At 49.3% G+C, this 17,273-nt stretch overlaps 1 protein-coding gene across 2 annotated transcripts in view; it reads left to right on the top strand.

The window, feature by feature from the left end:
• Positions 1–17,273, top strand: part of RNF128 (ring finger protein 128) — a 41,380-nt gene that overhangs the window by 8,361 nt on the left and 15,746 nt on the right. Inside the window, exon 1 of one of the 2 annotated variants that reach the window (XM_064463213.1) lies at positions 1,566–2,081. The exons of the other annotated variant lie outside the window; for it this stretch is intronic. Coding sequence (XP_064319283.1) covers positions 1,619–2,081 — 463 coding nt within the window. The 5' untranslated portion in view covers positions 1,566–1,618. Of the gene's footprint in view, positions 1–1,565; positions 2,082–17,273 lie in introns of those variants that run through there. 2 annotated transcript variants of the gene reach the window in all.

The raw sequence follows: 17,273 nt of genomic DNA, 5'->3' as shown, positions 1-17,273 counted from the left end.
ACCTGCTCTGCATGCTGCTATTTCAGCAGCAAAACCAAATGCCGATCACCCTGTGCTACTGAGCAACAAAACCCGTAGCTGCTGTGCTGGCAGGGATGGACGCAGGTGGAGCGGGCTGGTCTCGAAGCCCCAGTCCTCAGGTAGTCATTCAAACCCACATTTGACTGCGTAACGCCGTTGTCCTGCATTTAGCAGAGGTACAAGTGAAGGAAAATGTGCACCACAGACTGGCGCCGAGTTACCAGTTATCAGCCGTACGGATTCAGAATCAGCCAAAATTAAAAACTAAGCCGTGCCAACTCGTATCAGAAAGGGTTTAACTCTGTGTTAACACTAATTTTGCTGGTGATTGCACAGGCAGCAGCTGATCTTGTGCCATGTAATCACTGCACTGGAATAATCCCTTCTAAATGATGGGCTCCCATCCAGAGACCCAGCCTGCACGCAGTGAGACGGGGCCCTTCGGGGGTGTGTTCGTGCAGCTCCCGGCGCTGGGGGCAATCCCTGCAGAGCAGCTGACGGGAGCCTCTCAATCCGCAGAGCGCTCTGTGGAGAAGAGGAGCTCAAAGTGTCCTTGTTTCTCCTGTTACCTTCCTTTCTTGCCCCCAGCTCCCTGGCGGGGCTCTGCAGCGTGTCATGCTCATGCTTGCAGCGGTTCTGCGAGCGCTCCGCCCATGCAGCCCGACGTGGGGCAACCTTGCAAAAACATGCCTGTGCCGGAGCGAGGGACTTCTCCGTGCAGACTGGCTGCCCAAAGAGTAACTGCAGAGCCCTGGAGAAACGTGACATTTCATTGCGAATTCCATAGATCAAATAATAATTAACTATGCAAACACAACTAATACATAAATAGAAAAGTACGGTTTTGGTTCAAGTGGAAGTTTTATAGCGTTTGTCTAGTGACACAGAGAACACCGGCCAGTGAGTTAACACAGCTAACCTAGTACTCCAGAAACTGATTTCAGGCAGGACCGATACCGTGTGTTGCTTGAGTGTTCAGCAAATATTAACTCACCGGCGCAGAGCGGGCTGGGTCACGGCTGGGCGGCAGGTGCTGGTGCTGGGGTGCTGCAGGGTGCTTCAGGGGGTTCCTGCCGCGACCGCTGATGCTGTGCCCGCTGCGGGCACTGGGGCAGACTGGGGGGGGGGGGGGGGGCAGCCCGGAGGAGTGTCACCCCCTGTGCTGGAAGGTGATGGCAGGGGGTGATCCGCCCTTCCCGGGGCGATCCGGGGGGTCACCCATCACCCCAGAGAGGGGATGGCAGGAGGAGCCATGACTTCTGCGAGGTGACCGGGTAGGCGACCCACGCATCGTCCCCGGGAAGCGACCCGGGGGGGAGACCCACCGCCCTGGGAGACGATCGGGGGCGGGGGACCCCCCGCTACAGCCACCCCCCTCGCCGTCGGGGCTGCAGCGCTCGGTGTCCCCCCCATCCCGCGGGGTCCCCGCTCCGGCGCCGTTTGCGGGGGGAGGTTGCGGCGGGGCCGGGGCCTCTCCACAGGGGAAGGGGGGGGGGCGTGCCGTGCCGCGGCGGGGGCGGCCCCGCTCCTCCCCCGTGGGCGGTGGCGGCGGCGGCGATTTTAGGCGGCGACGGCAGCGGAGCCGAGCCGAGCCGGGATGTCGTTGGGGACCGCGCTGTTGGCGCTGGCCGCCCTGCTCTGCGCCGCCCCGCCGCCGGGTCCCCGGGGCGGCGGGGGCGTGGGGGCGGCGGCGGCGATGTGGAGCGCCTGGCTGAACGTGTCGTGGGAGGACGGCGCGGACCGCAACCGGAGCGGCTGGGAGGCGAGCGAGAGCGGCCTGTTTGGGCAGGACTCGCCGCTGCAGGCGGCCGCGGGGGTGCTGGTGCTGCCCGACGGCAGCGACTCCTTCAACGCCTGCAGCGCCCGCACCAACTTCAGCGGGGCCCCCCCGCCGGGCCCCGGCCCCGGCAGCTCCCCGGGCTGGCTCGCCCTCATCCAGCGCGGCGGCGGCTGCTCCTTCGCCGACAAGATCCGCCTGGCCGCAGAGCGCGGCGCCGCCGCCGCCGTTATCTACAACTACCGCGGCACCGGCAACGACGTGCTGCCCATGTCCCACCACGGTGAGCCCCGGCTGGCGGGGGGAGGGGGGCCGGGGGGGGGTCCCTGCTCTCTCCGCCGGGGGCGCGGGAACAGGGCCCGCCGCGGGGTTAGCCCCCCCCCCCCCTCGCCGGTTCCCCCTCGCTGAGCGTCCCCAGCTGCGGTGCTCGGGAACTGGTGGAATTTCTTTCTGGCTCTCCTACACGAAAAGAGTTTCTGCCCGGACTAGCCGGGCCTGTTCAAGGCGCTGCTGCTGTTGAATTTTTTTCTCTGATTAATGAGTAACGCTGTCTGATAGCTGAGGCTGCTATTGTGGGCTGAGGGCGAGCAGGCGGCTGCCTGAGCTTTCTGGCCTGGCTGGGCTGGGTGCAGGTGTGTGTGGGGCGAAGGTGAGAAGATTGTCCTCGGGTTTGTTTGGGTTTCTAGTGTGATCAGAAAGCCGCCCAGAGTTGATGGATGCTGGGTTTTTTGAAGCCTGTGAAGTCTGCGGAGCAGATCTGGGCCCCAAAACAGGCTGGGTTTCCACACTCACAGACAGTTTTTCCCCACGTCCTGCATACGAACCAGCTCAGAAACGGGCAGAATATGAGACTTTTCCACAGGTAACTTTTCACCAGCAAAATGCCACTTCTAACACAAGCGGCTGGAGCCCTTTAAAGGTTGTTTCTGTTTTGCAGAGGCTGGTGACAGAGTCCCTCTTCTCTCACTGCAGAAAGCCTCCTATTTGCCAGCAGTAGTTTGGTTTGGGGTTTTGTTTCTCCCCCAAACCGCGCATCTTTCAAATGAAGAATGAGACTTGGCTGTATTTCAGGCCGCTGTTTCCCAAGAAGCAGCCCTGGGCTGAAAGCTGCGTAACTGCCCGCTGGTCAGAGCAGGAGCAGGTGCCCTGTCTGTGGTGGGACAGGGCTTTGGTGGCTCTGCCCAGCTGTTGGGTTGATGAGCACGTGCCTTGTGGCCTGTTGGTATTCTGTTAAGTGGCACTGCTTTGGGAAGCTGCGTCTTCCAGAGAGAAATACAATAGTGAAAATGAATAGTGAATCTTAAAGCTTTGACTGGTTCAAAAAAATAATTATATCCTTGCAGCACCCCTCTGACAAGGGTGATGAGGATTTTTGTCTGTCAGTGGTGGAGGTGAGACAAGGAAACAGTAGCTGCCTCTGGAGGTTCGTTGAATGCAATCTTAATGAGCTGTGTGATGGTCTGTACTCCGCTTTAAGAATTTAAAACATACAATCTGAATGGGCTCTGGCCTTTCTGAGGCAGAGGTTTCTTGTGTAATCAGATCATCTGCTGAAAAATGCTTGCCAGATCTGGCTATCGCTGGGCAAGTTCCTCCTGCTGAACTGACAGTAGCATCCCTGCCCTGAGCCCTGTTCTCTGCATGCCTGCCTAACCCTGCAGCTCTCAGAGGAGCTTCTCGGGCACTGCTGACCTGGGTAGGTCCCTGCTGAACCTGTTCTTGAGAGGAAGGCATATGTGCTCCTGCACCCTCCTCTACCCTGGCCACTGGGACACCTACAGCATCTTAATCTTGCTGGCAGCTGCCTCTAGAAATAAGCCATCTGCTCTGAGAGGAGCTCCCTCCTCTGCCAGGCTGCCTCTAATCTTTCTGCTGAGGGATTTATGTCAGAGCGGCTCTAGCTGTCCTGATTATCCTGCATGATGGGTTATGGGCTCGAGGGCATGTGGAAACTTCCCAGCTGAACTGCAGACAAACGGGACAGTGACTTCTCAGAGAAGACAGCTTCTGTCAAACCGCTTATTTCATCTCCGTGACATTTCCTTGCCATGTCCTAGCACAATTACTGGGCTAAGCTGGTTGCTGCTGTTGCTTTTATTCCATGTCCTTGTTTTAGTTCCTCACTTTCTCTCCTGTTCCACCCTCCCTTTTGTTTCTCTCTGAGATGCAGTGCTGTAGACTGAGCTCAAACTTTGAGGTAGGAGCTGGTCAGATTGCCCTTTGCTGAACTGTGCTTTGTGTGAACTGTGATGGGTCTCCTCTTCTGGCCTTCAGTGGTGGCACTGGATGCTCTTAACTGTTCTGTAGCCCCGCTCTCTAAAGAACATTTTGTTGTGCAACTACAACTCCTGCTGTGGCTGTAACGGCCGTAGCTGTGCTAACGGTGACTTCACAATCTGGGTTTCCTAATTGGCTTCATTTCTGCTGTAACTGGGGCATCATTTGCCATCAAGTGAAACCAAACAAGGCTGAGCACTTCCTCCAAGCTGAGGCAGTTGGAATTGGGAGGAGGTGGCTTTGCTGGGGTGAGGGGGAGGTAAGCCTTAGGGCTTTCTCATCTCAGAGGTGCCTGGGGTAGCACTTCCTACCTGCCCTGCAGTGGTGCCCAGGGCTCCTCTCACAGGAGCAGGGCATGGGAGCCCTCATCCGCCTGGCAGAGAAGGACAATCCCCGTGGGTGGGCTTTGATAAAACATATGGCACAACATGCTTTTCTTTGCAGAACTTTGCTAGCAAGAGAATGCAGGTGTATTTAGAAGTACTGTGTGCCTTTTCCTGGGGCTGTCAAGCTTGGCTTCTGAAGCAACTTTCTTGTTTAGAGACTTAACTGTACCTGTACTTGACAGCAGTGTTTGTCCTGGTCATCCTGCTTCCAGAGACTTCTTTTCTTAGAATCATCATGTTTAGTTGGATGAATTCTTTATTGCTTATATCAGTGCTCCGTGCAGAAACTTTCTGGTGTGCCAACTTGTAACAAAAACAAACCCCAAAAAAACAACCACCAGAAACAAAACTACCCTGGCAATAAAACCAACAGAATGTGATAAATAGCCAAATCAGATATGATAAAATCCTGCCTAATCCTCCCTAACACACAGAATGATAAGGATTTAATGGAGCCCAAAGTAGTATTTACTTTGTACTTCTATAAGCACAAAACCATATCAGGTAGCAAACTTGAGTTTCAGTTGTGTTCCTTTTAAGAAGATGGTACCGCTCTGTGGCAGGCTGAGCAGGGTTTCAAAGTACAGTTCTGTGTGCTTATAATTGTACCTCTCTGTAATCTATATTGACCTTCTGAAACAGACATTTGATTGGAGAAAAACAGCAGCATGTGGGGAAAAAGTGCATGACAAGAGTTGGTTTGTTTTAAAGGTGGACCTTGACTTAAGATAGAACCAGGCTGGAAGGTGGCTTTGGCGTCAGGGTACGGTGGTAACCATGGAAAGTGTTCTTTGGTATTAAGTATTTCCCTGCAGCTGATAAAGAAGGATTCTCTGCAGGTCAGAAAGCTACTGTGATAATTTTCTTTGGTTTCCCTCTTGTCGTGTAACCTAGCCTTGAGAAACACATCACCTGATCTGCAGAGGGCTTATTCTGGGGGAACACAGCTAAATAATTCTGGCTAAAAGAGTAACGGCGTGTCTCAGGCTAACAAGATCTGGTCCAAGTGTAAACTTGCATCAGTGGGTGAAAGGGGAAGGAAAGGTTAAATATGTAGTACTGCCACTTAACTTGTTCTGCAGGAATTTCACTGAGGTGAAGGCTAATCCCCATATGCTTAGAGGAAGTAGTATATGGCAAAAGTGTGTAATTGTGCTCTGCTCCAGCTTTGTGTGAGGCGTGATCTTTAGAAACAAGCTAAAAACTTCGCTAGGATATTAAAAGGCTGATGTGACCTGTAAAACTCTTCCCGTTGAAGACAGACAGAATAGTGATCCCAAGGCAGGCTGTGCTGATGCTTTGTAAATGTTATATAAACAAATAGCACGCCTTGCCTCTGCAGTGAGTGAAGACTTGCCCTGAGCACAGTTGAGGTGAGGAATGAGGATGCAAGGTCTAATTAGTGACACTTGCTCTCCCATGTTCCCTGGCCACATAAGGTGTGAGCCTCTGCAGATTGTTTAGCCCTTCCTATCAGCAGCTCCTTATTGAGATGGAACATGATCTGCTGTGCCTGGATTATACTAGCAGTCTGTAGTGCCTGGAGTTTGTACCTCTTTAGGAATAGCTATTTGATGTGCGTGTGCTGCAACTTTGTCTTTATGTGCTCAGTTCAGTTCTCCTGGTTGCCTGGTTTAAATTAATGTCACAGCTATAGTGGCATTCAGGTAACTGACCATGGTACATGGAGTCTGGATGCTGACCCTGATCTCCCACCTGCAGGGTATGGTGGGGGGGAGCAACAGTGCGTTGGGGTTGCCCACAGCACAGCTGTCTGTGAGCAAGCATGAGAGGCACTGAGAAGCAGGATAGACTAATTGATGTTACTGGCAACTTCTGATCCCTGCCCTTGCACTTTCTGGTCTAATTTAGGTACCTCTGTGCCATGGAAAACTGCAGGGTAGGCACCAATCCACAAATAGCGTGGAACAGCTCTGTGCAGTGCCCCTGCTCTTTGGGTTTACTGGGCTGCTGAAATGTGGAAGGATGAATTAAAATCCTAAGTGACAGCTGTGGTGGAAGAGGCTTCATTGTGTGGGACATATGGCCCTAAAACAATGATGGTGCTTGTTTGCCTCCAGTCTTGAATGTGCCAGTGAGCGAACAGCAGCCCTACTCAGCACTGTTTCCTGCTGTATCATATGTGACCTGGTGTCTTTCTGCAGACAGATGCCTTCTGGCTTACACCATGCTGACTTGCATTATTTTATCATTAGCTTTCTCAAATTTACTTGTTTCCAGTAAGCACTTAACCGCTACCAGTATGTTGAGAGCAAGGGATATTAGCTGTGAGCTCAATCTCATTTGAAGAGGGCAAGCAATGTATTTACTAAATCAAAACGGCTGAAAGCTGTTGAGTAAATTCACTGAAGAATTTTCATGAGGGAATGTTGATCACTGTTTCTCCAGAGAGTTTTAGATGCTGTTTGCAAGATTGAAAGATGATACTTTACACTTGCAAGTGCCACTGACTAAACAGCATGTGAAGAGAGCTGTCCTACAGAGCTCATTCATCTTGGTGCCCTTAAGTGTACTGTCTTGGCTGCTGTTTTAAAGGATGATTTCATGTTCTAAGATTTAGGGCCAGGCAGCACTTACATAAGCCTAAAGGCCCAGGGGGGAAAGGAGGGGGAAAAAAAGACTGATAATTGTTGGATTCCCTTGGCAAATAATAACTTTTAAGACTATTTAAACTAAATAGTGCAGGTTGGTTTCCACCTCTAGTATTCCCTGGGGACCCATGGAAACTCCTGTCATGTAAAACTACATTTGATCTTGATGTGCTCCTTTAGACACTCAGCCTGCTTTTTCAAAGCTTCCCCACACTTCCTAGTGTAGAAATCTTCCTTATCCACACAGTAACTGTTGGGTGACTGATCTGGAAGCCAACCTCACCGAAGAGTCTCCCTAGACAAACACGGGCGGTAGTTCCCAAGCAGTGTAGTCCTATTAATAAATGTAGTGTTGGTGAGGAGCATGTGGTGGTATGTGTTCCCAGGCAAAGACTGTGGTGGGCATGAATTCTTAAAAATAGGTGTCACTTTTGCACAACACAACCACCAGTTAGCACAGGGAATTTTGCTGCTTCCCTCTCTTTTGTCCTCAGCATGGTGAGGATCTTCTAAGGCTTGCTGTCATCTTTAAATTTCTCTGTAATGCTCCTTCTTCCCTCTCCCTTTTTCTTTATTTTTTTCCTTTAATTTTCTTTTTAAAGCTCTGGCTATTGCTTCCTGTTCCTGAGTACTCCTGCCAGTTTTTGCTACTTCTTCAAGTGTCTTGCTGTTGAATGTTTACCTCTGTAGTTTGAAAGACCTGTATGTTGAGGAGGAAGAGATCAGGCCTAGTGCCAGCTGCCAAGTAAAGCAAGCTGAAAGTAGGTTTCATTAAATTTAGTTGATAGTGTGAGCAAGAAGACAGTTCAACCAAAAAGTTGGGATCATAAGGGACTGTTGCTTTAAATAACTGCAAAGTAGCCTGGAAGTGAGCAATTCTTTTATCTTGGTGCCAGGTAATGTTTGGGGTGGAGAGCATGCAGAGTGGGAGAAGAGGGAGGGACAAGCCTACCTACATGTCAGCTTTTCCAGGCTTAAATTGCTCCTGGAACTGTAAGTTCAGTCACCCTCCCTTCTTGCAAAGGGGAGAGCTTATCGCAGGGCAATAAAGACATGAGAATGACGTTTCCTCTGACAGTGTCTGTGATGGAGAATGAGCGCTGGGATAGGTGCTGCTCGGTCAGACTGTGTTCCTGATAAGGCTTGCCCTTGTGCACGTGGACAAGAGCAATTGTTACTTTTTTTTTTGGTCAACATTGTGCCATTGATGAGAGCAGAGCTAGCGTGCAGGCATCTGGTTTCATAGTACTTCTCTGAGGCTGGGTATAGCCCTTGGGTCTGTAGCATGGTGCTGAGACACAATGGCTTTTGTGTGCAGCGCTGGCTTTCATCTGTGGTGAATTACATCATGTCCGTAATAACTGGCTCAGGCTGTGTACACTGTTAGTTTATTTTCCGTTCTACTGTAACAGATAACAGTAAACTTAAACTTGTACCAAGCTGTTTGATAACCACCAGAAATCCTGTTTCTTACTATTTCAATACAGTGAGATAAAGTATATTCAAGATGTTGTGTCTTTCATTTTTGAACCTGAAAGACAGTGTAGTAAATATTATTCTTACATGCCTGAAGAGCCAGGTGTACTAATCTGGTAAGAAATCGTTGGAGAGTCAACTGACAGTGTCTTTCATGTCAGAGTACAGGAGCTGGCTTGATCTCCTGATGCCTTTTGCTGATGTTGGCAGTTGGAGGGATGCCAGGCAAATAGTCCTAGCTCCTCTGACTAAGGCTGAAGGCACAGCTAGTGCTGGTTGTCTGTGCTGCAAGCACCACATCATGTAGATAACAGCAAAGATCCAGCCACCATCTGACCAAGGCCAGGGTTTGTATCTCATCTCTAAAGAGTCTTCAGATAGGTTCTCCTTAACCACAGCAGAATCACTATCGTTTCCTTCAGAATTCAAACTCTAAAGTATGCTTTTTGCTCTTCTTGTATGTGAAGCAATCAAAATAAAAAGTAATTTCTTCCATTTTGCATCTTCTGAGCATGTCAGCTGGGGCTTTCTATAGCTGCAGAAAGGGTGTGTGATGGGTTACTGCTGTGGTATTTTGAACAGTTCTTGTGTGACTGCATTATCTGAAGACTTCTCTGCAAGATCACACAAGCTCTTTAAAAACAAAATTCTTCATCCTGTAGTAGTTCTCTGGCAGAACTTGCTCAGCTGTAGCAGAATGCCTGCAGCCTTTAATCTGTTAATGCGTCCTTCATTTCTCAGTCCTTTTAAAGCATTCAAAGAAAACAGTTCCTTGTTGTCTGCTGAATTGGTGTTTAATTCCTTCATAAAACAAAAAGGATATCATTTAAAAAAAAAACCAGATAAATTATGAATTTTATTCTGACTCATTCTGCCATGGTGATATTAAACAACTTCCAATCAGCTAGCCATGGCTAGCCTGTCAGAAAACCCCTTCTACTCAGGGAAAGATAATGTTTAACTTTCAGATAGGAAACAGTACAGTAATTCTTTCCTTCCCACTCCAGTGACTTCTGTGAAACTGTTTCTCTTTGATATTAAAAACCCAGTTGAATACTAAGGAAAATTTAGTGTTAGTTGGATAATAGGTTAAAATATATGGTGAAGTCACCAAGGTGAAGAGCTCCAGAGTGGAGGATTGTGCCGGGGGACCATTCTTAAAGCAGCAAAACCATGAGGGCAAAAGCACAGGGAGAGAGAGGCTACCCCAGCCCTCCCCAGGGCGGGGAGGCGTGAGCTCCTGGCGAGTGGCAGCTCTGACTTGGCGTGGGCCGGGACACGGGTGATGGCGGCCAAAGCCCCTTGCATGCAGGAGCAGCCCCCAGGGAGCGTGAGGAGCAGGGTGTACCAACAGGGCGTAGTGCGGCTGTTCGCATGGCAGCTTGGCGGTTCGTGCAGGCAGGGCACAGTCCCCCTTCCTGGCTCTAAAGGGTGACTCAGCTAGTGGCCATCGCGCTCCAGGACTTGCCCAAAAGCCATTGCCAGAAGGAATGTGATGACCCAGACAGAGCCCCACACAACCATGCAGCTGCCCAGGCCTCCAGCTGCAGGGGGTGCCTGAGCGTATGGGAGGGCAGCTGCAGTGCGTCCAGGGGAATGATGTACTCTGCCTGGTGGCAGAGCTGAGGGGAGGGAGTGGAAAGGTTAAGGAGCATCAGGGAGTGTGAGAGGGAGATAAATTGGTGGAGCTGTACCCTGCCATCCCTGGGGCCAAGGTGGCGGATGGAGGCTCCACAAGGAAAAAAGGGGCCCCTACCCTCTTGCCACTGAACAGAAGGAGGGGACCTAAGCGATGGGGGGAATGGAAACAGGTCCCTGCTTGAGGAGATGGGTGAATCCCCTCCGGGCCTCCCTCACCTTCCCAGCTGCCCTTACACAACTGATACGGGGCTCTGGAACTTGAGAGCCAGGCAAATGAGGATGTAGGTGAAGGTCCATCCGGGGGGTGCCTAGGGAGGGTCAGTCATCCCCACGCATTATCACCGCCTCTGATAAGAAGAAAAGGATGGTAACTGTTGTAGGTGATTCCCTTCTGAGGGGGACAGAGGACCTAATATGCCAACCAGACCCACCCTACAGGGAAGCCTGCTGCCTCCCTGGGGCCTGGGGCAGACATGTCACTGGTAAACTCCTTGGTCTGGTGCAGACCTCTGATTACTGCCTGCTGGTCGTTGTGCAGGTGGGCAGCGATAAGGTTGCAGAGGGAAGCCCAAAAGCGATCAAAAGGGACTTTGGGACACTGGGGCGATGGGTTGAAGGATCAGGAGCACAGGCAGTGTTTTGCCTCAGTCCTTTCAGTGGCTGGGAAGAATAATACTGAAAGGAACAGGAAAACTCACCTGATTAACACATGGCTCAGAGGCTGGTGTCACTGGATTTTGATCATGGGGAGGTTTACATGGCACCAGGCATGCTGGCAGCAGATTGAGTTCAGCTGTCTCAAAGGGGGGGGAAAAGGATTCTTGCTCATGTGTTGGTGGGGCTCATCAAGAGGGCTTTAAACTAGGTTCACAGAGGGAGAAGGGGATATAGCCAGGCCCGCTAGAGAGGAGCCTAGGGGTGCCATACCAAGGCTGGGTGTGAAATGGACAGCCCAACTCAAGTGCATCTGTGCCAATGCACACAGCATGGGCAACAAATACAAGGACCTGGAAGCCATTGTGCAGCGGGATAGCTATGACTTAGCCGCCATCACAGAGACATGGTGGGATGACTCTTACGGCTAGAGTGCTGCAATGGATGGCTATAAGCTCTTCAGAAGAGATGGGCAAGGAAAGTGAGGCAGTGGGGTGGCTCTGTATGTTAAGGGAGTGTTTTGATTGCATAGAGCTCAGTGATTGTGATGATAAGGTCGAGTGCTTATAGGTAAGGATGAGGGGAAAGGCCAACAAGGCAGATATCCTGCTGGGGGTCTATTATAGACCACCCAACCATGATGAAGAGGTAGGTGAAGCATTCTACAAGCAGCTGGCAGAACTCTCACAATCGGTTGCCCTTGTACTTGTGGGGGACTTCAATTTACCAGATGTCTGCTGGAAATACAACATAGCAGAGAGGAAACAGTCCAGGAGGTTCCTGGAGTGTGTGGAAGACAGCATCCTGACACAGCTGGTAAGTGAGCCTACCAGGGGAAGTGCCTCGCTTGACCTCCTGTTCACAAACAGAGAAGGACTGGTGGGAGATGTGGCGGTTGGAGGCCATCTTGGGCTTAGCGACCATGAAATTAGAGTTCTCAATTCTTGGTGAAGTAAGGACGCGGGTCAGCAAAACCACTGTCATGGACTGCCGAAGGGCACACTTTGGCCTGTTCAGGGCACTGGTTGGGAGAGTCCTTTGGGAGGCAGTCCTGAAGGGCAAAGGGGTCCAGGAAGGCTGGGCGTTCTTCAAGATGGAAGTCTTGGAGGTGCAGGAGCAGGCTGTCCCTGTGTGCTGTAAAATGAACCAGCGGGGAAGACAACTGGCCTAGGTGAACAGGGAGCTTTTGCTGAGACTCAGGGGAAAAAAAGGAGAGTTTAACACTTCTGGAAGAAGAGGCCTGCGACTCAAGGACAGTACGGGGATCTCGTTAGGTCTTGCAGAGAGAATCTGGTGATTTTGGTGACAGGCAGAAGCCCAGATAGAGCTCAATCTGGCCACTGTTGTAAGGGCTAACAAAAATTTTTTTTACAAATGTGTTAACAAAAAGTGAGCCAAGGAGAATATCCTCTATTGGATGCAGAGGGGAACAGTGCCACTGAGGATGAGGAGAGGCCTGAGGTACTTAACGCCGTCTTTGCCTCAGTCTTTAACAGGCCCAGAGAGCTGTGGTGAATGTAGCTAAATCCAGTTGGTGGCCGGTCATGAGAAGTGTTCACTGGGGCTCAGTTTTGGGGCCCATCTTGTTTAATATAATCTATATAATATATAGATGTTTAATATAATCAATAATCTAGATGAGGAGACTTAGTGCACCCTCAGATAAGTTTGCAGATGACACCAGGTTGGGTGGGAGTGTTGATCTCCATGAGGGTAGGAAGGCTCTACAGATGGATCTGCACTGGCTGGATCAATGGGCTGAGGCCAATTGTATGAGGTTAACAAGGCCAAGTGCCGGGTCCTGCACTTGGGTCACAACAACCCCAGGCAACGCTACAGGCTTAGGGAAGAGTGGCTGCGTGGTGGAGAAGGCCCTGGGGGTGTTGGTTGACAGCTGTCTGAACATGAGGCAGCAGCATGCCTAGGTGGCCGAGGAGGCCAACAGCATCCTGGCTTGTGTCAGCAATGGTGTGGCCAGCAGGAGCAGGGCAGGGATGGTGCCCTCATGCTCGGCCCTGGTGAGGCCCCACCTCGAATCCTGTGTTCAGTTTTGGGCCCCTCAGTACAAGAAGGACATTGAGGTGCTGGAGCGTGTCCAGAGAAGGGCAACAAAGTTGGTGAAGGGTCTGGAGAGCAGGTCTGATGAGGAGCAGCTGAGGGAGCTGGGGTTGTTTATTCTGGAGAAGAGGAAGCTAAGGGGAGACCTTATCGCTCTCTGCAACTACCTGAAAGGAGGCTGTAGTGAGGTGGGTGTTGGTATCTTGTCCCAAGTTACTAGTGATAGTACAAGAGGAAATGGCCTGAAGCTGCTCCAGGAGGTTTAGATTGGATACTGGGAAATTTTTTTTTACTGAAAGAGTGGTCAGGCATTGGAACAGGCTGCCCAGAGAGGTGGTGGAGTCACCCTCCCTGGAGGTTTTCAAAATATATGTAGACGTGGCACTTCAGGACATGGTTTAGGAGGCCTGGGGGTGTTGGGTTGGCAGTTGGACTTGATGATCCTAGAGGTCTTTTCCAACCTTAATGATTCTATGACTCTATTCTGTGATTCTACATTGTTGAAGTGGATTGCTGATGCCACTAAGACCAAAGACTGTTTATGGGTATGCCTGAGTGAAGTGTTTGGTAAGCCACGGGGTGTGCTGTGCTGGCTCTCGGGGAGAGAAAGCTGCGGCTGTGCCATGGCAGATGTGTGGGTTGCACAAGGCACTGTCTGTACAAAGTGAAATAATACTGGCAAAACTCTGGGTGCTTAATTTCACCGTGATTAATGATGATGCAGAGCTTTGGACATCAGAAGGGGGGGGGGAATTATGGGATCTGAAATGTTAGAGCACATGTGTTGCATGCTAGCTTTTTCCTTGTTCTGAAATAACTTGCCTACTTATCATGTTTAATACCTTCTTTCTTAAAAATGCCTATAAAACTATTGACTTCAAGTGTTTTCACCTATGTTGTATCTGGGTCCGCTCCCAAAGGGGAAAGGGTCCCATTGTGGTGTTTTACTGTCTGTTCTTGGTAAAGGTGATAGAGACATCAGAGGGGTTTGGATTTTGCTATCTGAGGAAATAAAGATCTATAGAACTTTCCCCAGGTTACACTGAGGCCTTTAAGCTGAAATAAAAGGGTCTTTCATGACTTAACTGAATCTGAATTTGGTTGGTTTGAATCAAGTTTCAACAATGCAAGACAGTTTCAATGCCTGAATGAGCTGAGAAACCAATTTTAAGTGAGGCTGGAGGAGCTGACTTAGAGCTGGAGTTCTTGAGTTGGCTTCCATGACATGCAAAGCTGTCAAACAGCTGGGAGTTAATTATTCACTTTGCTATGGCCTCACAGGAGTTGGAAAAACATACACAGCATTTGTCAGTGTTGCCTCAGAGTATTGCGCAGAGAAAACATTAAACATTTCTCTTAGACTGAATTAATGGACTCTCTGATGTTAGGTGGGGTATCGAAGCCAGTGGTAGAGGAAGGGAAAGTGTGCAGAGATGGCAGGTTTCATAACTGAATTTTTAACTTAAGTTTTGAAGGCACATTTTCTGTCAGGTGCTGGGCTGCACCAGAGAAGAGCATACAGCTGGAAAGCTGGTGTTGTGTTTAGGGGTCTGAGCCAGTTTGGTTTTCTTGGTTATGAAACTCAAGTGGTAAATAAGAAACATGGTATTACAATAAAGATTCCTTAAATTCAAACACTGAAAAATGTTTCCTTAAAACTAAACTTGTTTTCTGGCAGTTAATTAGCTGGGGAACTGAAATGTGGCCTTCATAACTTGAGGGGGTTTTGCTATCACAGCAGATTTAAATTGCTGGAGGTGTTCTCTGTCCTCCCCTTTCCAGCTTGTGCTTCAGTTTTATTAAATGCACAATGCAAAAGCTACGTTAAGCTTAAGATAGGGGCAAAGTTTTTTGGTTGTTGTTGTTGGTTTGTGTGTTTTGTTGGTTTTTTTCTAAGATTTGGAAGAAAAGGCAAAGATCTAAAAGTGCAACAGCTTCAAACTGGTTGGAGCTCTGAGGAAGAGCAGCATGCACAAAGAGGACCCTTTTGTCCTCTGGAGTCAGCTGCTGTGTGTGGAGTGGTTTCAACTTGTAGGAACCTGCACTGGTGTCCAGGAAGCAGAATTTACCTTGAAAAACACACTGCTATAGCAACACCCTGCTCCCCTCAGGGGAAGATTTGCTTACCAAAGCTGTCTTGGAAGGGATAGTTGCTGAGAAAGCAGCAATGGGTGAAGCTTAGGCAGTGCTCTATTCTTGTTCTGATGTTCTCATGCAGTGAGTAGCTCAGCTGCAAGGCTGGAGATGCAGGACACTAGGGATAAATTTTAATTATGGTTAAGGTAGCATTTAACTTTCATCCCAGGTGATGAAATCTGCCTGTTATGTTTACACATATAGCTAGCAGCTGTGCTCTTGGAGGGCTGATGGGGCCTGCTTGTGCTCCCCTGTAGTACAGGTTTCAAATCAAGACCACGAGCAACCTCGGTGTCACCCTTGCAGAGTCTCTTGTGGGCAGAACCTTCCTGTAAGTCTGCACACTGTGGCTGTAGTCTCGGCTTTTAAGTCTTACTCTGCTGTATTTACTCCACCTGGAGCACTAGTATAGTTCCCCTCCAATGTTTTATTTTCTCCTTCTCTATTATAGAAAGGCTTTAATAGTAGTGAGTTTTGGGGGCTGGGGAGGAAGCCTTCAGTCATGTAGCCTCTAATTACTGCAAAACCTGGTGCATTCCTTAATCTCTGAATCTCCTTGACATTTTGAACTCCAGACCACCTGGAAGCTGTACTGTAACTACCTGAAAGGTTGGACAACTTCAACGGGTCCCAAAAGAGGAGTGGGAAAGGAGTGCTCATTACTGGATATTAATAATCAGTATCTAAGGAAAAACAGCTCCCTTTTTATTAAAAAAAAATAATCCCTGTTACACCTAGAGAAACCTGATCATAGTGTTTCTGGAAGTTGTAATTGTACTTATAATATGCCTGGGAAGGAAGTAGTTCCTCTAAGCTGCTAAGGCTTCTCATTCCTTCACTTGCATGGGGGAAGAAGGACAAAAATTAGGCAAGTCTGAAAATCCCACCTCCTGTGGGAATCAGCTTGCAGCTTTGTTCACCCTGGACACGCTGTGACAGCTCTTCCAAGCTGCTTCTGTGAGGAGGGGGTTTATGATGATAGCTGTGAGAGATGCGGAGACCTCGGAGGCATCAACGCTGTGCTCCAGCATGGATCTGCAATGCAAGTGTTGCCTTGATGTATGCCATGGAGTCCCACCACACTTAGCAATGGCACACAGGGACCTACTCCTCGGGCACTTAGTCATATGTGATGGCTCAGAATGCTACAGTTCTGCTTATCCTGTACACCGTGTACACTTAATCTAAATCAGATAAGCAATGCTTTGGCATACCTTGTTTTTGAAGCAGGGGATTTGGTTGGCCCCAAGATCTAATCCTTGCCTAGATGTGCTTTAATGCATGAACAGATTGTGGGTTTGAGCTAAAAATGACTGCTTTGAAGGCACTGATTAGATTACATTGCAGTCTGCTAAATATTGTGGGGTGACAGTTCTCCAGGACCCACAATTTGCTTGGTTCAAAATAGGCTTATCTGTAGCACACAAAGAGTAGCACTGGATTACAGTAATCCCCTTCATGAATGTGAAAAAGCAGGTGTTTACTGTGCAAAAGTTAATAGTCCCAGTTCTGTGAACCTCTTGCACATCGCGTTTCTCTGCTGGATTGCCAAACCTGTAACTTCATGTTTACAGGGAAGAGACGTGTAATGGCAGCACAAGTGACGTTTTTGCAGGGCAGACTTTAATATAGGTATTTATATTGGTATGCATAGATGCAGCTCTATTCTGCATCTAAGTAAACCTGATACAGGAAGGTAAAACTTTAATCCCAGTCATGCACTCTCTCTGTGTGCCAGCTGTGCTTGTGTCCCAGCTCTTCCTCCAGCCCAACAAACCATTGTAGTTCTTGTGCTTAGTCTGTGCCAACCTGTAGCTGCAAAACAGCGTCCTTCAGATTTTGACCAGCGTGCTGCCCTATGATTTGGGAGGTACCTTCTGCAAAACTCCACATCTACAGAGGCAGATTCTATTTGTCTAGACTGGAATAACTTTCCCTGTCCAATTTCACAGGAGATGAGAGAGGGGCTGGCAAATGTTTAAACAGGTCTTGCTTCTGTTTAGTAATGAGCCTATTATTAACTAAACAGGCAGCAGCTTAATCTCACCTTCTAATGTCCCTTAAAAACGGTTACAGAAAGCTTTACCTGAACCACAAAAGCTGACGCCTGGGCAAGGGACTTGGGTGTCTGTGAGTCTTTTGCCATGTACAACTAACTGACTTTCTTCCTGCTTTTCTGGAGTTTGGGGTGGGGGGAAGCTGACAGTTCAGGGCAGCTGCTATGCTTGAGACACC

This window comes from Phalacrocorax carbo, chromosome 11 (assembly GCF_963921805.1).
Source record: "Phalacrocorax carbo chromosome 11, bPhaCar2.1, whole genome shotgun sequence".
In the NCBI taxonomy this organism is placed as follows: Eukaryota; Metazoa; Chordata; class Aves; order Suliformes; family Phalacrocoracidae; genus Phalacrocorax; species Phalacrocorax carbo.
This window is presented reverse-complemented; position numbering and strand designations above follow the sequence as displayed.